Genomic DNA, 22,682 nt, shown 5'->3' on the forward strand with positions numbered 1-22,682 from the left:
ACAGTGAGGCAGGATCAGACAGATGCGTGGACAGGTTGAGTGAAAGATGGAGAAACTCACAAACAGAAAGACTACTTTTCTTACCTGTTGACCTAGAAGTTTCTTCATCGCTTCTCTGAGTTCCGATGTGCTGATCTGGCCATCACCATTGGTGTCAAACTGAGAGAGAAGGAGAGAATAGAATAATTAATAATGAACTAGTTCATCATGCAGTATTGTATTCTGCTCTTTCCCCAATACCGTCGTCTCTCCTAATGAGTTCCCCATGCACATGAATGCTTCTCCTCACTTAATCAAATATATTTTAGCTTAAATCTTTCTAGCTTTCTTTCATCCCCTTTGGATTTTGTTCTTTCTTTCTCTATTATCTAATTTATGTGTAAAAAAATAATTTATATCTCTCTCTGTCTTATTTTTCCATTCTATACCACCCCTCTCTCTCTCCATCTCTTATCCTCACCTCTTTGAAAGCATCCCTCAGCTCCTTGACCCCGATCATATCTGCTGTTTCAGCCAGAAGTTTGGGCCCCATCAACTCCACAAAGTCCTCAAAGTCAACATGTCCTCCCACTGTGTGATGAAGAGTAAACGTGGGTTGAAGGATGTCAGAAATAAATTCACAAAACATGTCGTAAGAATACATCTACAGGGGCGTTTGTACAATGACAGAAATATGCAGCCTTGAAAGAGGTGAGTGAGAGAAAAGACTGGCAAGATTTAAGCTACTGTCGTGTCTACAGCACCATATTCAGTCATAATTTTTCTCCAAGCCCAGATAGTATTTATAGAACGGGATGTTATGTTCTTTTCAGGGTTAATTGTTAAAAGGGATCTACATCAGGGGTATTGAATGTTCAGAGGCCCCGTGTGTAATGGTGTGTGCAAGTGTCTTTTAGTGTGTGTTAGTGGAAGGGGACGGGCGGAGGACAGTGGGGGAGAGAGAGAGCATGAATTAGAGATAGAGAGAAAGAAGGAAGAAAGGTCATAATATGAGAGCGTAACAAAAGAGAAAAGGATAGAGAAAAATGCAAGAGCAGTATCATAGAAAAAAGGAACGCAGGAACTCCCATAATGCTCCCTTTTATAGACACACATACCATACGTACGGTTACTCACAGTTCATGTTGATCTGCTGGCTCAGTTCTATCAGCTCCATCTCAGTAGGCATGTAGCCCATAGTTCTCATGCAGTTGCCCAGGTCTTTACAGCCGATGAAGCCATCTTTGTCTTTGTCAAACTCCTTAAAAGCCTCGCGCAACTCTGAGAGAGGAAAGCACAGATGGAGAAGATCAATTGTGCTTTTTAAACACATTATAAAAACCATCAGTTGGCTTATTGTTTTAAGTACTACAATGAGTGTGGTGTTATAATAAGCAGTGTGGTGTTATAATAAGCAGTGTGGTGTTATAATTAGCACGAGAGTGAGGGAGAGGGAGGGTGAGAGGTAATACCGTCGTAACCTTGAAACAGTCCATAGGCTCAATTATAATTTTTGGTAGAAAATATTCCAATCAAAGGCACTCAACATGAGAATGACATTTTACCAAAGTCAGGCAGATCCTTTGTTGTATGGCTCTAAACCAGTGAAGACTGCTCAATGACTGTATATATGAATGTACAAAGCCATCGATCGAGCAACGCAATTGAAGGCCGACCGGGGTACTGCAGGCTGCCATTAGCAACTAAATTATCCTTATAACTTCTGTGTGCGATTTTAAATAATTGATTCAAGGACATACATCTGGTGTATTATAAGTAATTATTGCTACCATGATTGCCTTCAAATGTTTGTTTTTTTACACGAAGATTGCCATTTTTCCATTCACTATAATGGGGGACCTTGTTTTCTGCTAACAATGCCTGCAGTACCACGGTCAGCCTTGGACTTCCGTGGCTTCAATGAGAGGGGGCAGTTGTTCTCCTCTGGGACTGCTATAGTCCAATATGCAATATGAAGGCTGATTGTAATTCATACTGTTTGCTCCTGTATAATGAGACTTACCATCCATCTCCTCCGGCCTCAGCTCTCTATCCTGTAAAGAATCACAAGGCAGGGTTACGATCCTGCAAGTGGCATTCTACAAGTGATGACTCATGACACTACAAAACTCTTGTGTGAGATATCATCAACGTAACAATCGTAATACATCATAGAGTACTTTTGTTATGTGTGCAACCACTGTTTTTGGTGTTAAATCATGTAATGATGAACCCAAATGCAACTTAGTTTAGAGCATTTGTTTGATGGTTGAGTAGCCTATCTATTTAGCTGAGAGGTGCATGCCACCTTTGAGGGTTGGTGGTGAGTCCTGGGGGAACATAGAATGAAGGAGTTCCTTTTGGTCTCTCTCACGTTTAACGTCTAGCCTTTGAATTAGCTCGACCCCACCTCCAACCCTGCATCCCCTAATAGCATCACAGAACAGAACACATCATCATGACAGGCTATGAACGGTGCCAGTCTACCAAGGAGAGGTCAGTGCACATCTTCCCTTAATGACAAGGCCTTGCTACTGACTCTACTGATCACAGTGAGGCTGAGACATATGAAGACAGATGACCCTGTTGCTGCTCCACACAGACTTTAGCAATCAGTCTAACATTCCGTCAAGGTAATACTACATCGAACACAACGACTTACATTCTATCAGAGTGGCACAAATGGCAGTGAGAGCTAACACTCACACAGTCGCACACGCTTATCTTCACACCAACTGACAGGCATTCTATATGTAGGTTACTGCAGATATTATGAGTCCATTACCTTCTTCTTTGAGTCCATAAGGAGTGTATTGGTCAACATGGGTGAAAAAGAAGCAGACAAAGACAGAATGTCTGTATGATTGTGTGTAAGTTTGTATGAAAATTTCTGTTTTCTTATGTGTAGCTACAAACTGTAAATGTGTCTCTGCATGCATAATGGGCATACAGTGGGGAAAAAAAGTATTTAGTCAGCCACCAATTGTGCAAGTTCTCCCACTTAAAAAGATGAGAGAGGCCTGTAATTTTCATCATAGGTACACGTCAACTATGACAGACAAAATGAGAAATAAAATCCAGAAAATCACATTGTAGGATTTTATATGAATTTATTTGCAAATTATGGTGGAAAATAAGTATTTGGTCAATAACAAAAGTTTTTCAATACTTTGTTATATACCCTTTGTTGGCAATGACACAGGTCAAATGTTTTCTGTAAGTCTTCACAAGGTTTTCACACACTGTTGCTGGTATTTTGGCCCATTCGTCCATGCAGATCTCCTCTAGAGCAGTGATGTTTTGGGGCTGTCGCTGGGCAACACGGACTTTCAACTCCCTCCAAAGATTTTCTATGGGGTTGAGATCTGGAGACTGGCTAGGCCACTCCAGGACCTTGAAATGCTTCTTACGAAGCCACTCCTTCGTTGCCCGGGCGGTGTGTTTGGGATCATTGTCATGCTGAAAGACCCAGCCACGTTTCATCTTCAATGCCCTTGCTGATGGAAGGAGGTTTTCACTAAAAATCTCACGATACATGGCCCCATTCATTCTTTCCTTTACACGGATCAGTCGTCCTGGTCCCTTTGCAGAAAAACAGCCCCAAAGCATGATGTTTCCACCCCCATGCTTCACAGTAGGTATGGTGTTCTTTGGATGCAACTCAGCATTCTTTGTCCTCCAAACACGACGAGTTGAGTTTTTACCAAAAAGTTATATTTTGGTTTCATCTGACATTCTCCCAATCCTCTTCTGGATCATCCAAATGCACTCTAGCAAACTTCAGACGGGCCTGGACATGTACTGGCTTAAGCAGGGGGACACGTCTGGCACTGCAGGATTTGAGTCCCTGGCGGCGTAGTGTGTTACTGATGGTAGGCTTTGTTACTTTGGTCCCAGCTCTCTGCAGGTCATTCACTAAGTCCCCCCGTGTGGTTCTGGGATTTTAGCTCACCGTTTTTGTGATCATTTTGACCCCACGGGGTGAGATCTTGCGTGGAGCCCCAGATCGAGGGAGATTATTAGTGGTCTTGTATGTCTTCCATTTCCTAATAATTGCTCCCACAGTTGATTTCTTCAAACCAAGCTGCTTACCTATTGCAGATTCAGTCTTCCCAGCCTGGTGCAGGTATACAATTTTGTTTCTGGTGTCCTTTGACAGCTCTTTGTTCTTGGCCATAGTGGAGTTTGGAGTGTGACTGTTTGAGGTTGTGGACAGGTGTCTTTTATACTGATAACAAGTTCAAACAGGTGCCATTAATACAGGTAACGAGTGGAGGACAGAGGAGCCTCTTAAAGAAGAAGTTACAGGTCTGTGAGAGCCAGAAATCTTGCTTGTTTGTAGATGACCAAATACTTATTTTCCACCATAATTTGCAAATAAATTCATTAAAAATCCTTCAATGTGATTTTCTGGATTTTTTTTTCTCAATTTGTCTGTCATAGTTGACGTGTACCTATGATGAAAATTACAGGCCTCTCTCATCTTTTTAAGTGGGAGAACTTGCACAATTGGTGGCTGACTAAATACTTTTTTTCCCCACTGTATGTCTGTTTGTGTCTGGACTTACGTACAGCCTGCCGGCTCTCAGCGAAGCCCTTGCGTAGAAAGATACAGGCAGGCCCCAGTATGTTGTGCATGTTGCCTCCGTTCTGAGCCATAGCCACTAGTGGCTCAAGATAGGCACCCCCAGTCCCCTCCTCACAGGACTGCACTGCTCTGTAGTTCTTCTTCTGGTCCTGGGGTCACAGATATCCATGGTGTGGGGCCATGAGATAGAGGCGCAAGGGCAGAGACATGGATACAGACTGTGACTCAGCTTGTGGATGGACAACATGGAATCAGTCAACAACAAGGGGCTAGCTGGTATGAGGGTGGGTGGATGGAAGTGGAGGTGGTGGTGGAGAGGCTGAGAACATGTCTGTTAGTCCCTGTGAGTAAGGTCAGAGGTCAGGATAGTAATGGGGCTAGTCAAGGTGTCAGTCATGTGGAAGGAACACAGTCAGGGGTTGGGTTCAGTGAACGGGGCAATGAATGCCACCCATCCATCCATCCATCCATCCATCCATTCATCTCATCCATCCATCCATCCATCCCAAAGATGCTCTCCATACAGCTGAGGACACTTATTTGACTCAGCACACTGCTAGGGTTAGATAATCAAAGAGACACAACAGCTAACTAAGACAATCAGCCCAATCCAAGAGAAGGCACGCAGGAAGACCCAAACAAATATCTGCAAGCCATTCTGCTTTTGACATAGGCACAGTGTAATAGTGGTAGAATGATCGCTGTGCAAGGTACCCAGACAATGGTCACACTAATTATTGGTTAAAAATTTAGGGTTGTCAATACATAATTTTGTCTAAACACACAGTCCAGTTATCCTTTAAATACAGGGTTTTATTCATGACAGAAAAGCCACACGCATATAAAAGAGACAGATGGCTTTGTGCTCATTCCAATTAGCCTTTGTCCCAATGATGGAAAGAATGAAATCCATCCAGCCATTACATTATAATGACTAATTAGTCTGTGGACCCGGGGGCAGTGACAGGCCACACAATGCACAGACCCAATTACAGACAGAGCCACAGGTTAATTAAATAGGAAGGGAACATCGGCCACTATTAGAAACCTTTAAAAGTAAAAAATAAGGGCCAACCTTTCTGTAGTGTAATGACAGACAAACAGGAAAGTGGCATCAGTGGACAGAGAGGAGCTGTGGTAAGAGACTGGAATGCTGTCTGGCTTATGACAGAAAGTGTCACTATACATGGAACACTGAGCAGTCAACTTAAAGTGGAACTGACAGCATTGTTGGCAGAACAGATGGATGCAGTTCAATGTATGATTAATATAATTCACCAATACATTTCTTGGTAGTCCAAAAAATATTGCTATCAGGTTGGTACATTGTTTGCTGCCTCCATTCGGGATGCACTGTTTCAGTTTCAATGACTCAATATTTTGATAAAAACTGACAAATGTAACGAAGGCTGGGAATGTCAATACAATCAGACTAGCAAGGGCAATGATCACAAGTCAGACATAACGTGGCTAACAGGCTAGCTTATCTATTTATGTAGCAAGCTAAAAACACGGAGCCTAACGTTAGCTAGATAGCTAGCTAGCTAGCTGCTAGGAGGATGTCATGTCATGTCATTGGAGGAGTGGGTAACTGACTGACTTTTTCCCCTCATATCATTTTTCGGTGGCTATTCACAGCTAGAGATGCAGGTGTCATTTGGTTAGCTAGCACGAACTTGAACAACTGTTATCCAGTTAGCATATCTCTTGCGTTCGCAAATTCAATCTGGCTATCTACTCCGATTTCATAGCCCTCTCGTCTGAGTGCCAGAGCCCAGAATAACTGATGAATTTACGAACGCGCAACACCAGCTGAATATGATCGGTATCAGTAAACATAGGCAAAAAAAGTAATAGTTAGTCACGAACACTCTAGATAACATGTAAACAGCCTAACCAACTCTGCTAGGGCGAGTAAAATGGTCAGAGTGAGGTGTTCTCTCATTTGTGTCTGTAAGTAGCTAGCTAGCAAGCTAGCCAACTTCAGCCAGTTAGCTTGGGTACTTGGTTGTGACAAGCATGCATTGGCAGACATGCTGCAGAAGGACGAGTAGGCTACAATTCCCCATCGTTTATCAGTGCAATTTTGACAGCCATCTAGCTGAAAAGGTTTGAGAGGGTTTATCTAATGTTCCTTCATTAGATTTTAGCTGATCTTGCTCTGGCTAGCATTAGTTGTGGTTGTTGTTGTTGTTGTTGTGCGTAACTGAGGGAGAGCGAGCCTACCTTTTCATGTTGTTTGATCAATAGGACTGTAAAGTTCCCAAATGTAAGAGGACTCCCGTGGTATTTAGATATTTGCAGAAATCCATTCAGGTGTATTTTGTGACATTTGGTGAATGCGTTCTAATGATCTAAAGTTGTGATGTTTTTACTGCCTGTAAACACACACTCCAGTTCAAAGTGAATGATGGCAGGCCTGTGTGGCAAATGGCTTGCTTGCAGTATGAATAATAATAATAATAATAATAATGTAAATGACATTTTTTAAATAAAGGTCTACTGTAGCTCTGATTGGCTATGGCGCACTGGTCTACGTAGACTCTGGTCCTGGACAAGACAGATGTTTTTATTAGGTTTTATTTCCTGCAGTGTCTATTAATTGTCCAAATACACGGCCGCTTTCCCACTCATTTGTGAAAATTTTATGGCAATATAGAGTGGGAAAGCGGTGTACGTAATTCCCAAACATCCTAAGAATGTATGAAAATGTGAAAATGACCATATCTAAGGGGTCGCTTGTCAGAAAATGTAAAAAAATAAAAGTGTAATATTCTTCCTGGGGTGTATATGAACAGATTGTAATGTTTTCATGTCGCTAAAATGCTGTCAGTTCCACTAAGGACAAATGTGAAAAGAGATATATCTATATGGCATGCCTCTGTTTCCCTACATTGTTTGTTTTCCCCCAAAATAGCCTTTCTCTTCAGCTAGAGAGCTCTCTATGGGAGAATCTCAATTGCATTCTCCTCACGTCCTCTCTCCTCGACCTCCTTCTCAAAAACCATTGGAAGGGAAGGTCAGAGAGGAGGAACCTCTGGCTTTCTCATCCAACGGGTTTTGAGAATGAGGCGAGGAGGCGAGGAGGCAAGGAGAGAGGAGTGAGGACACGAGGAGTATGCAATTGAGATTCTCCCCCTCTATCCCTGCACACTTTCCTTCCTTCCTTCCCTCCCTCCCTTGGTGGGATTTTAATTAGCATACAGAGTCCCACTGTTAAGAGAAAGGACAGGGGCGACTGAGAGATAGCATAACCCCCCCACACACACACACACACACACACACACACTGCATTTGACCTCCAATGTGCATGACCTTCACACTCCATCTGTTACAGTGGCATTTCCAGTGCCAGCCCCTGCCCTGCTACAGTGCACCACACCACATTGCCCACTTGGTAATCTCAGCAAGTGATGCACGAAGCGGTGCTGATTATCTGAAGGTCCAGTGTGTCACCAAAATCACTACTAATGTGGAGACATATACTACGGGCAGATACTGTAAAAATCATTTCAAGATAAGTCCAATATATCCATTCTGTAGTCCATTTATAGAACAATGAACATCAACTGGTTGGAAACACAACCTGCGTAGTGCGAACACAAGGCGTCTGTTAAGATCAGGTAAAGAGCCATCATGCTCCTGCAGGCAGGGTTCAAGACTATAGCGCCACCTGTTGGTTTGTCTGCGCCACTGAATCCCCTCTGAAGAGGTGAAGTGGTGATGCTTTGACTTGTGTGGTTGATCGTGACATGAGCCTGCTCATTGACACCACTCATCCCAGCTAGTGGGTTCAAGAACAACACTTGACACTGTCTACTACACTGTTATATTTACATCTATGACAAATAAATATGTATAAACAATCACAATATAGTCCTAATGTGTGGTAAAGTGCATATAGTCCATGTAAAACTATACTGTTGTCGTCCAGTCCACAAAATATTTCAAGCTTCACAGTCAGTATTCTACACTGGTCAGCGGACTATTTTAGTCCCTGAGGTTCAGTGGGGTGGATGAGACAATAGCATGAGACACTAGGTTGTCCTGTCTCCTCTAATATTCACAACTAGACCAGAAGACTGACAGAGATGCCCCACAGTCAATAAAAAAAAGGTCCATGTCCAGTGTGGTCCAATAGCCTCCAGTCAAGTTAAGGACAGATAGTGAGACAGACGTGCACTACAGACAGGCAGGGGTTCAGGTGGTCCACAGCCAGAACACAGTACACAAAACCTTACCTTCTTGGAGAAGTGAGATTTGACTGAGTTCCCCATGGTTAAGTCCCTCTCGGTGTGTGTTGTGTCTCTAACCGTGTCTGTGTGGTGTGTGTGCATGTGCATGTGTTTCTATGCATGCATGGGATAAAGAGAAAGGGGTTAAAGGAAAGGGGGTTGAGTGGGTCACAAACTAAGACAAGAGGGAATTTAGGGAGAGAGAGAGACACACACAGAGAGAGAAAAAGCGGGAGAGTGAGGTTGCACAAGATCCACAGAAGACCTGGATGGAAAGACACTGGGAGTCACGGTGAGAGAGGTAGAGCGGGAAGAGGGGAGGTAAACTGAAAGAAATACAACAAAGAATGAAAGATCAGAGAGACAAATGCATGAGAGGGAGAGGAGGCAGGCATGCGTGTCTTAGTGAGATGCAAGCGCTCAAAGCAGAAAATGCAAGATTGCTTATTCATTAGCGCACCATCCTCTCTCTCCCTCAACCTCTCTCTCTTTTTCTCCCTCCCTCTCTCGTCTCTCTCCCTCACTCTGTTGCACAGTTTCAAACCATCTCTGCAAAGAGAGAGAGTGACAAAGAAGCTTGTTCGGACAAGCATATTACCTTCCCCCGAGCAAGACACTGGAGACACTAATCCAAACACACACGTGCGCATACACTCGATTAAACACACACACGGATGTGGGGCTGTGGAGCTAAAAATATAACACAAACTCTCTCTTCCCCCTCTCTTTTTCCCTCCCTCTTTCCCCTATTTCCCATCTCTCTCCCCCCTCTCTCTCCCCCCTCTCTCTCCCCTCCTCTTTCTCTCCCCCTCTCTCTTACACACACATGCACACACACACAGAAGAGTACATTCATCACAAAGTAATTTTAAGCTAGAAGGGACAGTATTGAGATCAAAGCCAAAGCTCTAAAAAATATACAAGAATTGAACATAAAAGGTATGTGGATAATGGACCACAAATACACACACACACTTACACATACATGCATACATGTACAACACACACCACAAATCACTGCATACTTGCTATATATTTACAGGGGTCTGAGCATTTAGGCAGTAAGCACCACATGTATCCTGATAGCGATCCCTGCAATCACCTGCAGTGGCTGCCACTGGTCAATCATTTCCGGTAGTTACACACACCAAGGTCCTTTCTCTCATCTGTCCTCTACCTCTTTTATTCATGTATTCCCTGTCTGCCTCTCTGTTCTACTCCTGATGATTCATCCATCCTCTCACCGGAGGCTCATTGTGAACATCAGAACACATCAGAAATCAGACACAGGAGCCGTTGGCTCTCATAATGTCAGCCCAGTGTGTGCACAGCACAACACACACACACACACACCTGTTTATGTGCCAATTCACAATAATGCTCACTGTGTTCACACACCTCCTGATATACACTCATCCATACAAACATCCCTCTATATGTTCCTTTCATAACAAGTCACAGTCAGCACATAAAGTAAAGCATGCATTAGTATTTCCATACACACATTCACACACATGCAGACACGCATAGTTTGCCACGGGAGAGACATGCCGCTAATTCCATGAGGAAATGTTATGTTAATAATTGCTTTTGCAGTTTAATTAAGATTTGAGGTCAAAAATAATCCCATTTGATCCAGTGCCATCTAGTGAGCTAAATGAGCTGGGAGAGGAGGGAGAGGAGACTGGACTGGGAAGGCTGGTAGCATCATCTCTCGTGATTCTGCCATGGCATGTCTTTTTTCTCATTCCATGTATGTACTGTACTATGTGAGTGTGGGCTCATTCTGTATCCTCCATATGATGATGAAGATAGCTGTGTTACAGTCCATTTTTAGTGCCTATAATTATTACCGTATTATAATGCTACCTTGCCTTACATCAATATTCACATTTGAGATACAGACGTTCTTCTGAGAAATTACATGAATAATGTACTTTATACCTTGTATTTTAGTTTCCTCTGGGGTAGATATTGAAGAATGGATAACCCTTATGTCTGTATCCTTATAGAGTAGAGCAGAGCCTGAGAAACAAGTTGATTTGGGATGATGACCTTGTAGCATCTGTATGTGAAAATCACCCGAGGAGGATTCAGTATGTGACCTGTAAACACCTCAGGTAGAGAGAGACAATGGTAACCTTCATGGTGACGACACAACAGGTTAACCCCTGAGTTGAAATAACAGCCTTTTTGATTAAAGTCTGAAAAATTGATTAGGTTGAATAGGTTGTTATTTTTATGGCAATGAAAGTGTAATCTTTCATTGAAACTAATTTATTCCATGATAGGAATAGTTAAGTGAGAAGCTCATGAAAAGATTTCTCCCTTTTTTAAAGGTGAATGGAGGGGGAGTAGTTTGCTGTCAAGATTTCAAATAGCATAGCACATAGTATTTTATACAACCTTGGCCAATATTACACTTCTCTTGTTCTGCCTCTCACCTGCTCTAACCTCTGTGTCCCCTTTCACTCTCTCTCCTTTCCCTGTCTCCCTGTCTCTCCGTCTCCCTGTCTCTCTGTCTCAGTGTCTCCCTCTCTCCCTGTCTCTCTGTCTCCATGTCTCCCTCTCTCCCTGTCTCTCCGTCTCCCTGTCTCTCTGTCTCCCTGTCTCTCTGTCTCCCTGTCTCTCTGCCTCCCTGTCTCTCTTTCCGTCTCCCTTTCTTCCTGTCTCACTGTCTCTCTGTCTCTCTGTCTCTCTCTCTCCCTGTCTCCCTGTCTCTCTGTCTCCCTGTCTCTCTCTCTCCCTGTCTTCGTGTCTCTCTGTCTCTCTGTCTCCCTGTCTCTCTGTCTCTCTGTCTCCCTGTCTCTCTGTCTCCCTGTCTCTCTGTCTCCCTTTCTATCTGTCTCCCTATCTCTCTCTCTTCCTGACTCCCTGTCTCCCTGTCTCTCTGTCTCCCTCTCTATCTCCCTGTCTCCCTGTCTCTCTGTCTCGCTGTCTCTCTCTCTGTCCCTGTCTCCCTGTCTCTTTGTCTCCCTGTCTCTCTGTCTCCCTGTCTCTCTGTCTCCCTGTCTCTCTGTCTCCCTGTCTCTCTGTCTCCATGTCTCTCTCTCTCCCTGTCTCTTTGTCTCCCTGTCTCCCTGTCTCCCTGTCTCTCTGTCTCCCTGTCTCTCTCTCCCCCTGTCTCCCTGTCTCCCTGTCTCTCTGTCTCCCTCTCTGTCTCCCTGTCTCCGTGTCTCTCTGTCTCACTGTCTCTCTCTCTGTCCCTGTCTCCCTGTCTCTTTGTCTCCCTGTCTCTCTGTCTCCCTGTCTCTCTGTCTCCCTGTCTCTCTGTCTCCCTGTCTATCTGTCTCCCTGTCTCTCTGTCTCCCTCTCTATCTCCCTGTCTCCCTGTCTCTCTGTCTCCCTGTCTCTCTCTCTCCCTGTCTCCCTGTCTCCCTGTCTCTCTGTCACTCTGTCTCCCTGTCTCCCTGTCTCTCTGTCTCCATGTCTCTCTGTCTCCCTGTCTCTCTGTTACCCTGTCTCTCTCTCATCCTGTCTCCCTGTCTCTCTGTCTCCCTGTCTCCCTGTCTCCCTGTCTCTCTGTCTCCCTGTCTCCCTCTCTCTCTCCCTGTCTCTCTGTCTCTCTTTCTCCCAGTCTCTCTCACTCCCTGTTTCTCTGTCTCCCTGTCTCTTTGTCTCCCTCTCTCCCTGTTTGTCTGTCTCCCTGTCTCTCTGTCTCCCTGTCTCTCTCTCCCCTTGTCTCCCTGTCTCCCTGTCTCCCTGTCTCTCTGTCTCTCTGTCTCTCTGTCCCCCTGTCTCCCTGACTCTCTGTCTCCCTGTCTCCCTGTCTCTCCGTCTCCCTGTCTCTCTGTCTCCCTGTCTCTCTGTTTCCCTGTCTCTCTGTCTCCCTGTCTCTCTTTATTCATGTCTCCGTGTCTCCCTGTCTCTCTGCCTCCCTGTCTCCATGTCTCTCTGGCTCCCTGTCTCTCTGTCTCTCCGTCTCCCTGTCTCTCTGTCTCCCTGTCTCTCTGTCTCCCTGTCTCTCTGTCTCCCTTTCTCTCTGTCTCCCTGTCTCTCTCTCTTCCTGTCTCCCTGTCCACCCGTCTCCCTGTCTCCCTGTCTCGCTGTCTCCCTCTCTATCTCCCTGTCTCCCTGTCTCTCTGTCTCCTTGTCTCTCTCTCTCCCTGTCTCGCTGTCTCCCTGTCTCTCTGTCTCCCTGTCTCCCTGTCTCCCTGTCTATCTCTCTTCCTATCTCCCTGTTTCTCTGTCTCCCTGTCTCTCTGTCTCCCTGTCTCTCTGTTACCCTGTCTCTCTCTCTTCCTGTCTCCCTTTCTCCCTGTATCTCTGTCTCCCTGTCTCCCTGTCTCTCTATCTCCCTGTCTCCCTGTCTCTCTCTCTCTCTCTCTCTCTCTCTCTCTCTCTCTCTCTCTCTCTCTCTCTCTCTCTCTCTCTCTCTCTCCCTGTCTCTCTGTCTCCTTGTCTCTCTCTCTCCCTGTCTCCCTGTCTCTCTGTCACTCTGTCTCCCTGTCTCTCTGTCACTCTGTCTCCCTGTCTCTCTGTCTCCCTGTCTCTCTGTCTCCCTTTCTCTCTATCTCCCTGTCTATCTCTCTTCCTGTCTCCCTGTCCACCAGTCTCTCTCTCTCCCTGTCTCTCAGTCTCTCTTTCTCCCTGTCTCTCTCACTCCCTGTTTCTCTGTCTCCCTGTCTCTTTGTCTCCCTCTCTCCCTGTTTGTCTGTCTCCCTGTCTCTCTGTCTCCCTGTCTCTCTCTCCCCTTGTCTCCCTGTCTCCCTGTCTCCCTGTCTCTCTGTCTCTCTGTCTCTCTGTCTCCCTGTCTCCCTGTCTCTCTGTCTCACTGTCTCCCTGTCTCTCTGTCTCCCTGTCTCTCTGTCTCCCTGTCTCTCAGTTTCCCTGTCTCTCTGTCTCCCTGTCTCTCTTTATTCATGTCTCCGTGTCTCCCTGTCTCTCTGCCTCCCTGTCTCCATGTCTCTCTGGCTCCCTGTCTCTCTGTCTCTCCGTCTCCTTGTCTCTCTGACTCCCTGTCTCTCTGTCTCCCTTTCTCTCTGTCTCCCTGTCTCTCTCTCTTCCTGTCTCCCTGTCCACCCGTCTCCCTGTCTCCCTGTCTCGCTGTCTCCCACTCTATCTCCCTGTCTCCCTGTCTCTCTGTTTCCTTGTCTCTCTCTCTCCCTGTCTTGCTGTCTCCCTGTCTCCCTGTCACTCTTTCTCCCTGTTTCTCTGTCTCCCTGTCTCTCTGTCTCCCTGTCTCTCTGTTACCCTGTCTCTCTCTCTTCCTGTCTCCCTGTATCTCTGTCTCCCTGCCTCCCTGTCTCTCTATCTCCCTGTCTCTCTCTCTCTCTCTCTCTCTCTCTCTCTCTCTCTCTCTCTCTCTCTCTCTCTCTCTCTCTCTCTCTCTCTCTCTCTCTCTCTCTCTCTCTCTCTCCCTGTCTCTCTGTCTCCTTGTCTCTCTGTCTCCCTTTCTCCCTGTCTCTCTGTTACTCTGTCTCCCTGTCTCTCTGTCTCCCTGTCTCTATGTCTCCCTTTCTCTCTATCTCCCTGTCTCTCTCTCTTCCAATCTCCCTGTCCACCCATCTCCCTGTCTCCCTGTGTCTCTGTCTCCCTCTCTATCTCCCTGTCTCCCTGTCTCTCTGTCTCCATGTCTCTCTCTCTCCCTGTCTCCCTGTCTCCCTGTCTCTCTGTCACTCTGTCTCCCTGTCTCTCTGTCTCCATGTCTCTCTGTCTCCCTGTTTCTCTGTCTCCCTGTCTCTCTGTCTCCCTGTCTCTCTGTTACCCTGTCTCTCTCTCTTCCTGTCTCCCTGTCTCCCTGTCTCCCTGTCTCCCTGTCTCCCTGTCTCTGTGTCTCCCTGTCTCCCTCTCTCTCTCCCTGTCTCTCTGTCTCTCTTTCTCTCTCTCCCCTTGTCTCCCTGTCTCCCTGTCTCTCTGTCCCCCTGTCTCCCTGTCTCTCTGTCTCCCTGTCTCTCTCTCCCCTTGTCTCCCTGTCTCCCTGTCTTTCTGTCCCCCTGTCTCCCTGTCTCTCTGTCTCCCTGTCTCCCTGTCTCTCCGTCTCCCTGTCTCTCTGTCTCCCTGTCTCTCTGTTTCCCTATCTTTCTGTCTCCCTGTCTCTCTTTATTCATGTCTCCGTGTCTCTCTGCCTCCCTGTCTCCATGTCTCTCTGGCTCCCTGTCTCTCTGTCTCTCCGTCTCCTTGTCTCTCTGTCTCCCTGTCTCTCTGTCTCCCTGTCTATCTGTCTCCCTGTCTCTCTCTCTTCCTGTCTCCCTGTCCACCCGTCTCCCTATCTCCCTGTCTCACTGTCTCCCTCTCTATCTCTTTGTCTCCCTGTCTCTCCTTCTCCTTGTCTCTCTCTCTCCCTGTCTCGCTGTCTCCCTGTCTCCCTGTCACTCTGTCTCCCTGTCTCTCTGTCTCCCTGTCTCTCTGTCTCCATGTCTCTCTCTCTTCCTATCTCCCTGTTTCTCTGTCTCCCTGTCTCTCTGGCTCCCTGTCTCTCTGTTACCCTGTCTCTCTCTCTTCCTGTCTCCCTGTCTCCCTGTATCTCTGTCTCCCTGTCTCCCTGTCTCTCTATCTCCCTGTCTCCCTGTCTCTCTCTCTCTCTCTCTCTCTCTCTCTCTCTCTCTCTCTCTCTCCCTGTCTCTCTGCCTCCTTGTCTCTCTCTCTCCCTGTCTCCCTGTCTCCCTGTCACTCTGTCTCCCTGTCTCTATCTCCCTGTCTCTCTGTCTCCCTGTCTCTCTGTCTCCCTGTCTCTCTCTCTTCCTATCTCCCTGTTTCTCTGTCTCCCTGTCTCTCTGTCTCCCTGTCTCTCTGTTACCCTGTCTCTCTCTCTTCCTGTCTCCCTGTCTCCCTGTCTCCCTGTATCTCTGTCTCCCTGTCTCACTGACTCTCTATCTCCCTGTCTCTATGTCTCCCTGTCTCTCTCACTCCCTGTCTCTCTGTCTACCTGTCTCTTTGTCTCCCTCTCTCCCTGTTTGTCTGTCTCCCTGTCTCTCTGTCTCTCTGTCTCTCTCCCCCCTTGTCTCCCTGTCTCTGTGTCTCTCTGTCTCCCTGTCTCCCTGTCTCTCTGTCTCCCTGTCTCCCTGTCTCTCCGTCTCCCTGTCTCTCTCTCTTCCTGTCTCCCTGTCTCCCTGTCTCCCTGTATCTCTGTCTCCCTGTCTCCCTGTCTCTCTATCTCCCTGTCTCTATGTCTCCCTGTCTCTCTCACTCCCTGTCTCTCTGTCTACCTGTCTCTTTGTCTCCCTCTCCCCCTGTTTGTCTGTCTCCATGTCTCTCTGTCTCTCTCTCCCCTTGGCTCCCTGTCTCTGTGTCTCTCTGTCTCCCTGTCTCCCTGTCTCCCTGTCTCTCTGTCTCCCTGTCTCCCTGGTTCTCCGTCTCCCTGTCTCTCTGTCTCCCTGTCTCCCTGTCTCCCTGTCTCTCTGTCTCCATGTCTCTCTTTATTCATGTCCCCGTGTCTCCCTGTCTCTCTGCCTCCCTGTCTCTCAGTCTCCCTGTTTCCGTGTCTCTCCGTCTCCCTGTCTCTCTGTCTCCCTGTCTCTCTCTTTCCCTGTCTCCCTGTATCTCTGTCTCTCTGTCTCCCTGTCCTCTGTCTCCCTGTCTTTCTGTCCTTCTGTCTCCCTGTCTCTCCGTCTCCCTGTCTCTCTGTCTCTCTGTCTCTCTGTCTCTCTCTCTCTGTCTCTCTGTCTCCCTGTTTGTCTGTCTCCCTGTCTCTCTGTCTACCCATCTCTCTGGCTCCCTGTCTCTCTTTCTCCCTATCTCTCTGTCTCTCTATCTCCCTGTTTCTCTGTCTCCCTGTCTCTCAGTCTCTCTGTCTCCCCATCTCTCTGTCTCTCTGTCTCCCTATCTCTCTGTCTCCCTATCTCTCTGTCTCTCTGCCTCCCTGTTTCTCTATCTCCCTGTCTCTCTTTCTCTCTTTCTCCCTATCTCTCTGTCTCTCTGTCTCTCTCTCTCCCTGTCTCGCTGTCTCCCTGTCTACCCTGTCACTCTTTCTCCCTGTCTCTCTGACTCCCTGTCTCTCTGTCTCCATGTCTCTCTCTCTTCCTATCTCCCTGTTTCTCTGTCTCCCTGTCTCTCTGTCTCCCTGTCTCTCTGTTACCCTGTCTCTCTCTCTTCCTGTCTCCCTGTCTCCCTGTATCTCTGTCTCCCTGCCTCCCTGTCTCTCTATCTCCCTGTCTCCCTCTCTCTCTCTCTCTCTCTCTCTCTCTCTCTCTCTCTCTCTCTCTCTCTCTCTCTCTCTCTCTCTCTCTCTCTGTCTCCTTGTCTCTCTCTCTCCCTGTCTCCCTGTCTCTCTGTCACTCTGTCTCCCTGTTTCTCTGTCTCCCTGTCTCTCTGTCTCCCTTTCTCTCTATCTCCCTGTCTCTCTCTCTTCCTGTCTCCCTGTCCACCCGTCTCCCTGTCTCCCTGTGTCTCTGTCTCCCTCTCTATCTCCCTGTCTCCCTGTCTCTCTGTCTCCCTGTCTCTCTCTCTCCCTGTCTCCCTGTCTCCCTGTCTCTCTGTCTCTCTGTCTCCCTGTCTCTCTGTCTCCCTGTCTCTTTCTCTTCCTGTCTCCCTGTTTCTCTGTCTCCCTGTCTCTCTGTCTCCCTGTCTCTCTGTTACCCTCTCTCTCTCTCTTCCTGTCTCCCTGTCTCCCTGTCTCCCTCTCTCTCTCTCCCTGTTTGTCTGTCTCCCTGTCTCTCTGTCTCCCTGTCTCTCTCTCCCCTTGTCTCCCTGTCTCCCTGTCTCTCTGTCTCTCTGTCCCCCTGTCTCCCTGTCTCTCTTTCTCCCTGTCTCCCTGTCTCTCCGTCTCCCTGTCTCTCTGTCTCCCTGTCTCTCTGTTTCCCTATCTCTCTGTCTCCCTGTCTCTCTTTATTCATGTCTCCGTGTCTCCCTGTCTCTCTGCCTCCCTGTCTCCATGTCTCTCTGGCTCCCTGTCTCTCTGTCTCTCCGTCTCCTTGTCTCTCTGTCTCCCTGTCTCTCTGTCTCCCTGTCTCTCTGTCTCCCTGTCTCTCTCTCTTCCTGTCTCCCTGTCCACCCGTCTCCCTATCTCCCTGTCTCGCTGTCTCCCTCTCTATCTCCCTGTCTCCCTGTCTCTCTGTCTCCTTGTCTCTCTCTCTCCCTGTCTCGCTGTCTCCCTGTCTCCCTGTCACTCTGTCTCCCTGTCTCTCTGTCTCCCTGTCTCTCTGTCTCCATGTCTCTCTCTCTTCCTATCTCCCTGTTTCTCTGTCTCCCTGTCTCTCTGTCTCCCTGTCTCTCTGTTACACTGTCTCTCTCTCTTCCTGTCTCCCTGTCTCCCTGTATCTCTGTCTCCCTGTCTCCCTGTCTCTCTATCTCCCTGTCTCTCTGTCTCTCTCTCTCTCTCTCTCTCTCTCTCCCTGTCTCTCTGTCTCCTTGTCTCTCTCTCTCCCTGTCTCCCTGTCTCCCTGTCTCTCTGTCTCTCTGTCTCCCTGTCTCTCTATCTCACTGTCTCTCTGTCTCCCTGTCTCTCTGTCTCCCTGTCTCTCTGTCTCCCTGTCTCTCTCTCTTCCTATCTCCCTGTTTCTCTGTCTCCCTGTCTCTCTGTCTCCCTGTCTCTCTGTTACCCTGTCTCTCTCTCTTCCTGTCTCCCTGTCTCCCTGTATCTCTGTCTACCTGTCTCCCTGTCTCTCTATCTCCCTGTCTCTATGTCTCCCTGTCTCTCTCACTCCCTGTCTCTCTGTCTACCTGTCTCTTTGTCTCCCTCTCTCCCTGTTTGTCTGTCTCCCTGTCTCTCTGTCTCTCTGTCTCTCTTTCCCCTTGTCTCCCTGTCTCTGTGTCTCTCTGTCTCCCTGTCTCCCTGTCTCTCTATCTCCCTGTCTCCCTGTCTCTCCGTCTCCCTGTCTCTCTCTCTTCCTGTCTCCCTGTCTCCCTGTATCTCTGTCTCCCTGTCTCCCTGTCTCTATGTCTCCCTGTCTCTCTCACTCCCTGTCTCTCTGTCTACCTGTCTCTTTGTCTCCCTCTCCCCCTGTTTGTCTGTTTCCCTGTCTCTCTGTCTCTCTCTCTCCCCTTGGCTCCCTGTCTCTGTGTCTCTCTGTCTCCCTGTCTCCCTGTCTCCTATCTCTCTGTCTCCCTGTCTCCCTGTCTCTCTGTCTCCCTGTCTCTCTGTTTCCCTGTCTCTCTGTCTCCCTGTCTCTCTTTATTCATGTCCCCGTGTCTCCCTGTCTCTCTGCCTCCCTGTCTCTCAGTCTCCCTGTCTCCGTGTCTCTCCGTCTCCCTGTCTCTCTGTCTCCCTGTCTCTCTCTCTCCCTGTCTCCCTGTATCTCTGTCTCTCTGTCTCCCTGTCCTCTGTCTCCCTGTCTTTCTGTCCTTCTGTCTCCCTGTCTCTCCGTCTCCCTGTCTCTCTGTCTCTCTGTCTCTCTGTCTCTCTCTCTCTCTGTCTCACTGTCTCCCTGTTTGTCTGTCTCCCTGTCTCTCTGTCTACCCATCTCTCTGTCTCCCTGTCTCTCTGTCTCCCTATCTCTCTGTCTCTCTGTCTCCTGTTTTCTGTAGTCTGCTCTCTCTGTCTCTCTGTCTCCCTATTTCTCTGTCTCCCTATCTCTCTGTCTCTCTGCCTCCCTGTTTCTCTGTCTCCCTGTCTCTCTGTCTCCCTGTCTCCCTGTCTCTCTTTCTCTCTTTCTCCCTATCTCTCTGTCTCTCTGTCTCTTTGTCTACCTGTCTCTCTGTCTCTCTGTATCTCTGTCTATCTTACTCCCTTTCTCTCTGTCTCACTGATTTCCTCTTTCAGTGGCTATGGACATATTCCATGAATATTCATCATTATCACTCACACACATAAACACACACGTGCACGCACATGCGCACAGACACACACGTCATTACACACAGTCTCTTGAATTTTACGGTCTAATCCTTCACATTTCAATGGGGATTTAACTGAATAGTGAAAAGGTCTACCTCCTTCACAACCATCCATTAGTGGTCTGTATAAATACCCATCTGTGGCTATAAATAGTATTTGGGCTATAAACATATTGAAGACAGAAATGACGGTTGATACGACAATACTTATACATGTATCATGGCAGTTTATCCACATCTCCTTTTCTCTTCCCTTTACCACCCAGTCCTTTCATTTTTCTCTCTCTTTTCCATCATCCATGCTCTCACTTTCTCAATTTTCTCTGCCCCCTCTTTCCTCTTTCCCTTTTAGACCTCATCAAGGTCAGTATGACCCTGGCAGGAGAGAGGGAGGGAGAGAGGGATGGGGAGGAAGACAGGGAATGATGGAGGAGGGTCAGAGAACTAATAAAAAAGGGAAAGGGGGGGGTCCATAGAGTGAAAGAGGAAATTATTGAGTGATAGAGTGATAAGGGAAGGTAGGGAGGAGGGAGTGAGACCAACAGCAGCAAAAGGAAGCCTCAACTGTGCTTTTACCAGACAGGTTTCCTTGCATTGTCTCCAGAGCTGTCAGATGCTGTGTGGCCAGGGAGCTGACGAGGAAAAATATAGTCCTGTGTTTTCCTTACATAACCTAGGTCTGTTAGCATGCCTGACTACCCACCTAGCTCAGATTCTTCCTCCTATTTATCAAATTCCTTCACTCTTTAAATCCCTGTCACCCCTGTGGCTGCTCATATGACACATGGAGGTTGGGTTTGCGAACTGTGGATTTGTTCATGTGTGATTGGCAGTATTATTACCCTAACACACACACATCATTAACACACACACAGTTTATTAATGCGTGCAATTTATCTCAAGCTGGGTAAACTGGATAAGGACCGACACAGCCTGTTATCAAATTAAGAGTTTTTTTCCAGAACGCTACAGCCACCAACTTTTCACATTTGTGTTTTTTCATCAGAAATGATTGCTTATGGGTACTTTCATGTGTGTGTAAAATATGACTGTTCTCAGATTTTGTATTCATAGAATTTTAGATGTGTATGGAAATGTTAATTTTTTTGCAAAACACTATACTGTATATAAATTGTTTCGCTGGAATGGAATGTTCGTATCCAGTCAAGTTCTTCCACATCGATCTCGACAAACCATTTCTGTATGGACCTAGCTTTGTGCACAGGGGCATTGTCATGCTGAAACAGGAAAGGGCCTTCCCCAAACTGTTGCCACAAAGTTGGAAGCACAGAATTGTCTAGAATGGTATTGTATGCTGTAGTGTTAGGATTCACTGGAACCATGAAAAACAGCCCCAGACCATTATTCCTCCTCCACCAAACTTTACAGTTGGCACTATGCATTGGGACAGGTAGCGTTCTCCTGGCATCCGCCAAACCCATATTCGTCCGTCGGACTGCCAGATGGTGAGGCATGAAGCATCACTCCAGAGAACGCGTTTCCACTGCTCCAGAGTCCAATGGCGGCAAGCTTTACACCACTCCAGCCGACGCTTGGCATAGTGCATGGTGATCTTAGGCTTGTGTGCGGCTGCTCGGCCATGGAAACCCATTTCATGAAGCTCCCGACGAACAGTTCTTGTGCTGACGTTGCTTCCAACGGGTGTGGCTAAAATAGCCGAATCCACTAATTTGAAGGGGTGTCCACATACTTTTGTATATATAGTGCACATGTCTGTCATTGAAGAACCCCATGCCATGATTAGATAGTGTGTGTGTTTTTTTTTACCAACATTTCTCTTTTCTTTCATTTGATTCAATTGCTACCATGCACCTGCAACAAAGATAGCGCAGATGATCCAATGCCTTTTAAATTTTGTACCAACATTTCTGAAAATGGATGTATAGCGTTTTGGAATGAAACTCTTTAAATACACCACTTTTAATACATTGAATAAGCTGTGTGTTTTAGGGTTGATAGTTATAGTTGATAATAATACAAATCTTTGACACACACTGAATCTTACAAACAGACACACACTCTCTGACTTATAGCACATACTGTGAGCAGCCACCTCCATCTGGTGGTGTCATCTGAGAGGTGATTTAGCATTGGTGAAAAACAATCATCCATTTACTTCACTTCCCAGACTTCCAAATAATATTTTTCTTTCCTCAGAAGTGGTAGCTTAAGGTCAAATAAAGTACTCAATACAACGGTGAAAGCTGTGAATAGGCTGAAAAAAAAACGTTTGATCTAATAGTGGTTGAGAAACAAGGCAGAAGGTCACTGGTGATAATTCCAGGTGGGACGCAGACCCACTGCTGTTCTGTCCTTGACCAAGGTGCTGCTGTAACCAGGATTGGAAAATGTAGCCTACATGCAATAATTAAGGTATGACTACATTGACATGCGCAGACTGCTAAGTACAACACAGGTTAATTGAAAATATGAAGTTGCCCATGAATTCCCTACGACCCACTGGGCATAGACATCAATTCAACGTCTATTCCACGTTTGTTCAACGTAGTTTCATTGAAATGACGTGGAAACAACGTTGATTCAACCAGTGTGTGCCCAGTGGGGAGTGTAATGATGAGTATGGAGAGTATAGTGTAATGATGTTGTTATTATTCATAACTGACCAAAATTAGTGTTGTTTTATTTATATCTGTGCAGAATTCATACGTCTAGACAGGGATATTGTATTTATATCAAGAGTTTCCTTTATTGATAGGAATCATTAATCATTAAACACTAATTATTCTCATGACCCCTTCGCACAATGCCCCCTCCTCATCCCTTTCCTCATAACGCCCCCCTCCTCATCCCTTTCCTCATAACGCCCCCCTCCTCATCCCTTTCCTCATAACGCCCCCCTCCTCATCCCTTTCCTCATAGCGCCCCCCTCCTCATCCCTTTCCTCATAACGCCCCTTCCTCATCCCTTTCCCCATAATGCCCCCCTCCTCATCCCTTTCCTCATAATGCCCCCCTCCTCATCTCTTTCCTCATAATGTCCCCATCCTCATCCCTTTCCTCATAACACCCCCTCCTCATCCCTTTCCTCATAACGCCCCCCTCCTCATCCCTTCCCTTATAATGCCCCCCTCCTCATCCCTTTCCTTATAATGCCCCCCTCCTCATCCCTTTCCTCATAACGCCCCC

At 47.1% G+C, this 22,682-nt stretch overlaps 1 protein-coding gene across 8 annotated transcripts in view; it reads right to left on the reverse strand.

Annotated features, from left to right (window-relative positions):
* Positions 1–22,682, reverse strand: part of LOC121573789 (calcium-binding protein 1) — a 45,625-nt gene that overhangs the window by 2,741 nt on the left and 20,202 nt on the right. For 2 of the 8 annotated variants that reach the window (XM_041886075.1, XM_041886073.2), the window contains exons 2-7: positions 4,552–4,716; positions 2,765–2,770; positions 2,003–2,033; positions 1,117–1,260; positions 461–570; positions 85–159 (exon numbers count right to left, since the gene is read on the reverse strand). In XM_041886075.1, coding sequence (XP_041742009.1) covers positions 85–159; positions 461–570; positions 1,117–1,260; positions 2,003–2,033; positions 2,765–2,770; positions 4,552–4,716 — 531 coding nt within the window. Of the gene's footprint in view, positions 1–84; positions 160–460; positions 571–1,116; positions 1,261–2,002; positions 2,034–2,764; positions 2,771–4,551; positions 4,717–8,808; positions 9,257–9,400; positions 9,448–22,682 lie in introns of those variants that run through there. The other 6 variants (XM_041886080.2, XM_041886078.2, XM_041886081.2 and 3 more) reach the window with 6 other exon arrangements.

The sequence above is a fragment of the Coregonus clupeaformis genome, chromosome 9, assembly GCF_020615455.1.
Source record: "Coregonus clupeaformis isolate EN_2021a chromosome 9, ASM2061545v1, whole genome shotgun sequence".
Classification (NCBI taxonomy): domain Eukaryota; kingdom Metazoa; phylum Chordata; class Actinopteri; order Salmoniformes; family Salmonidae; genus Coregonus; species Coregonus clupeaformis.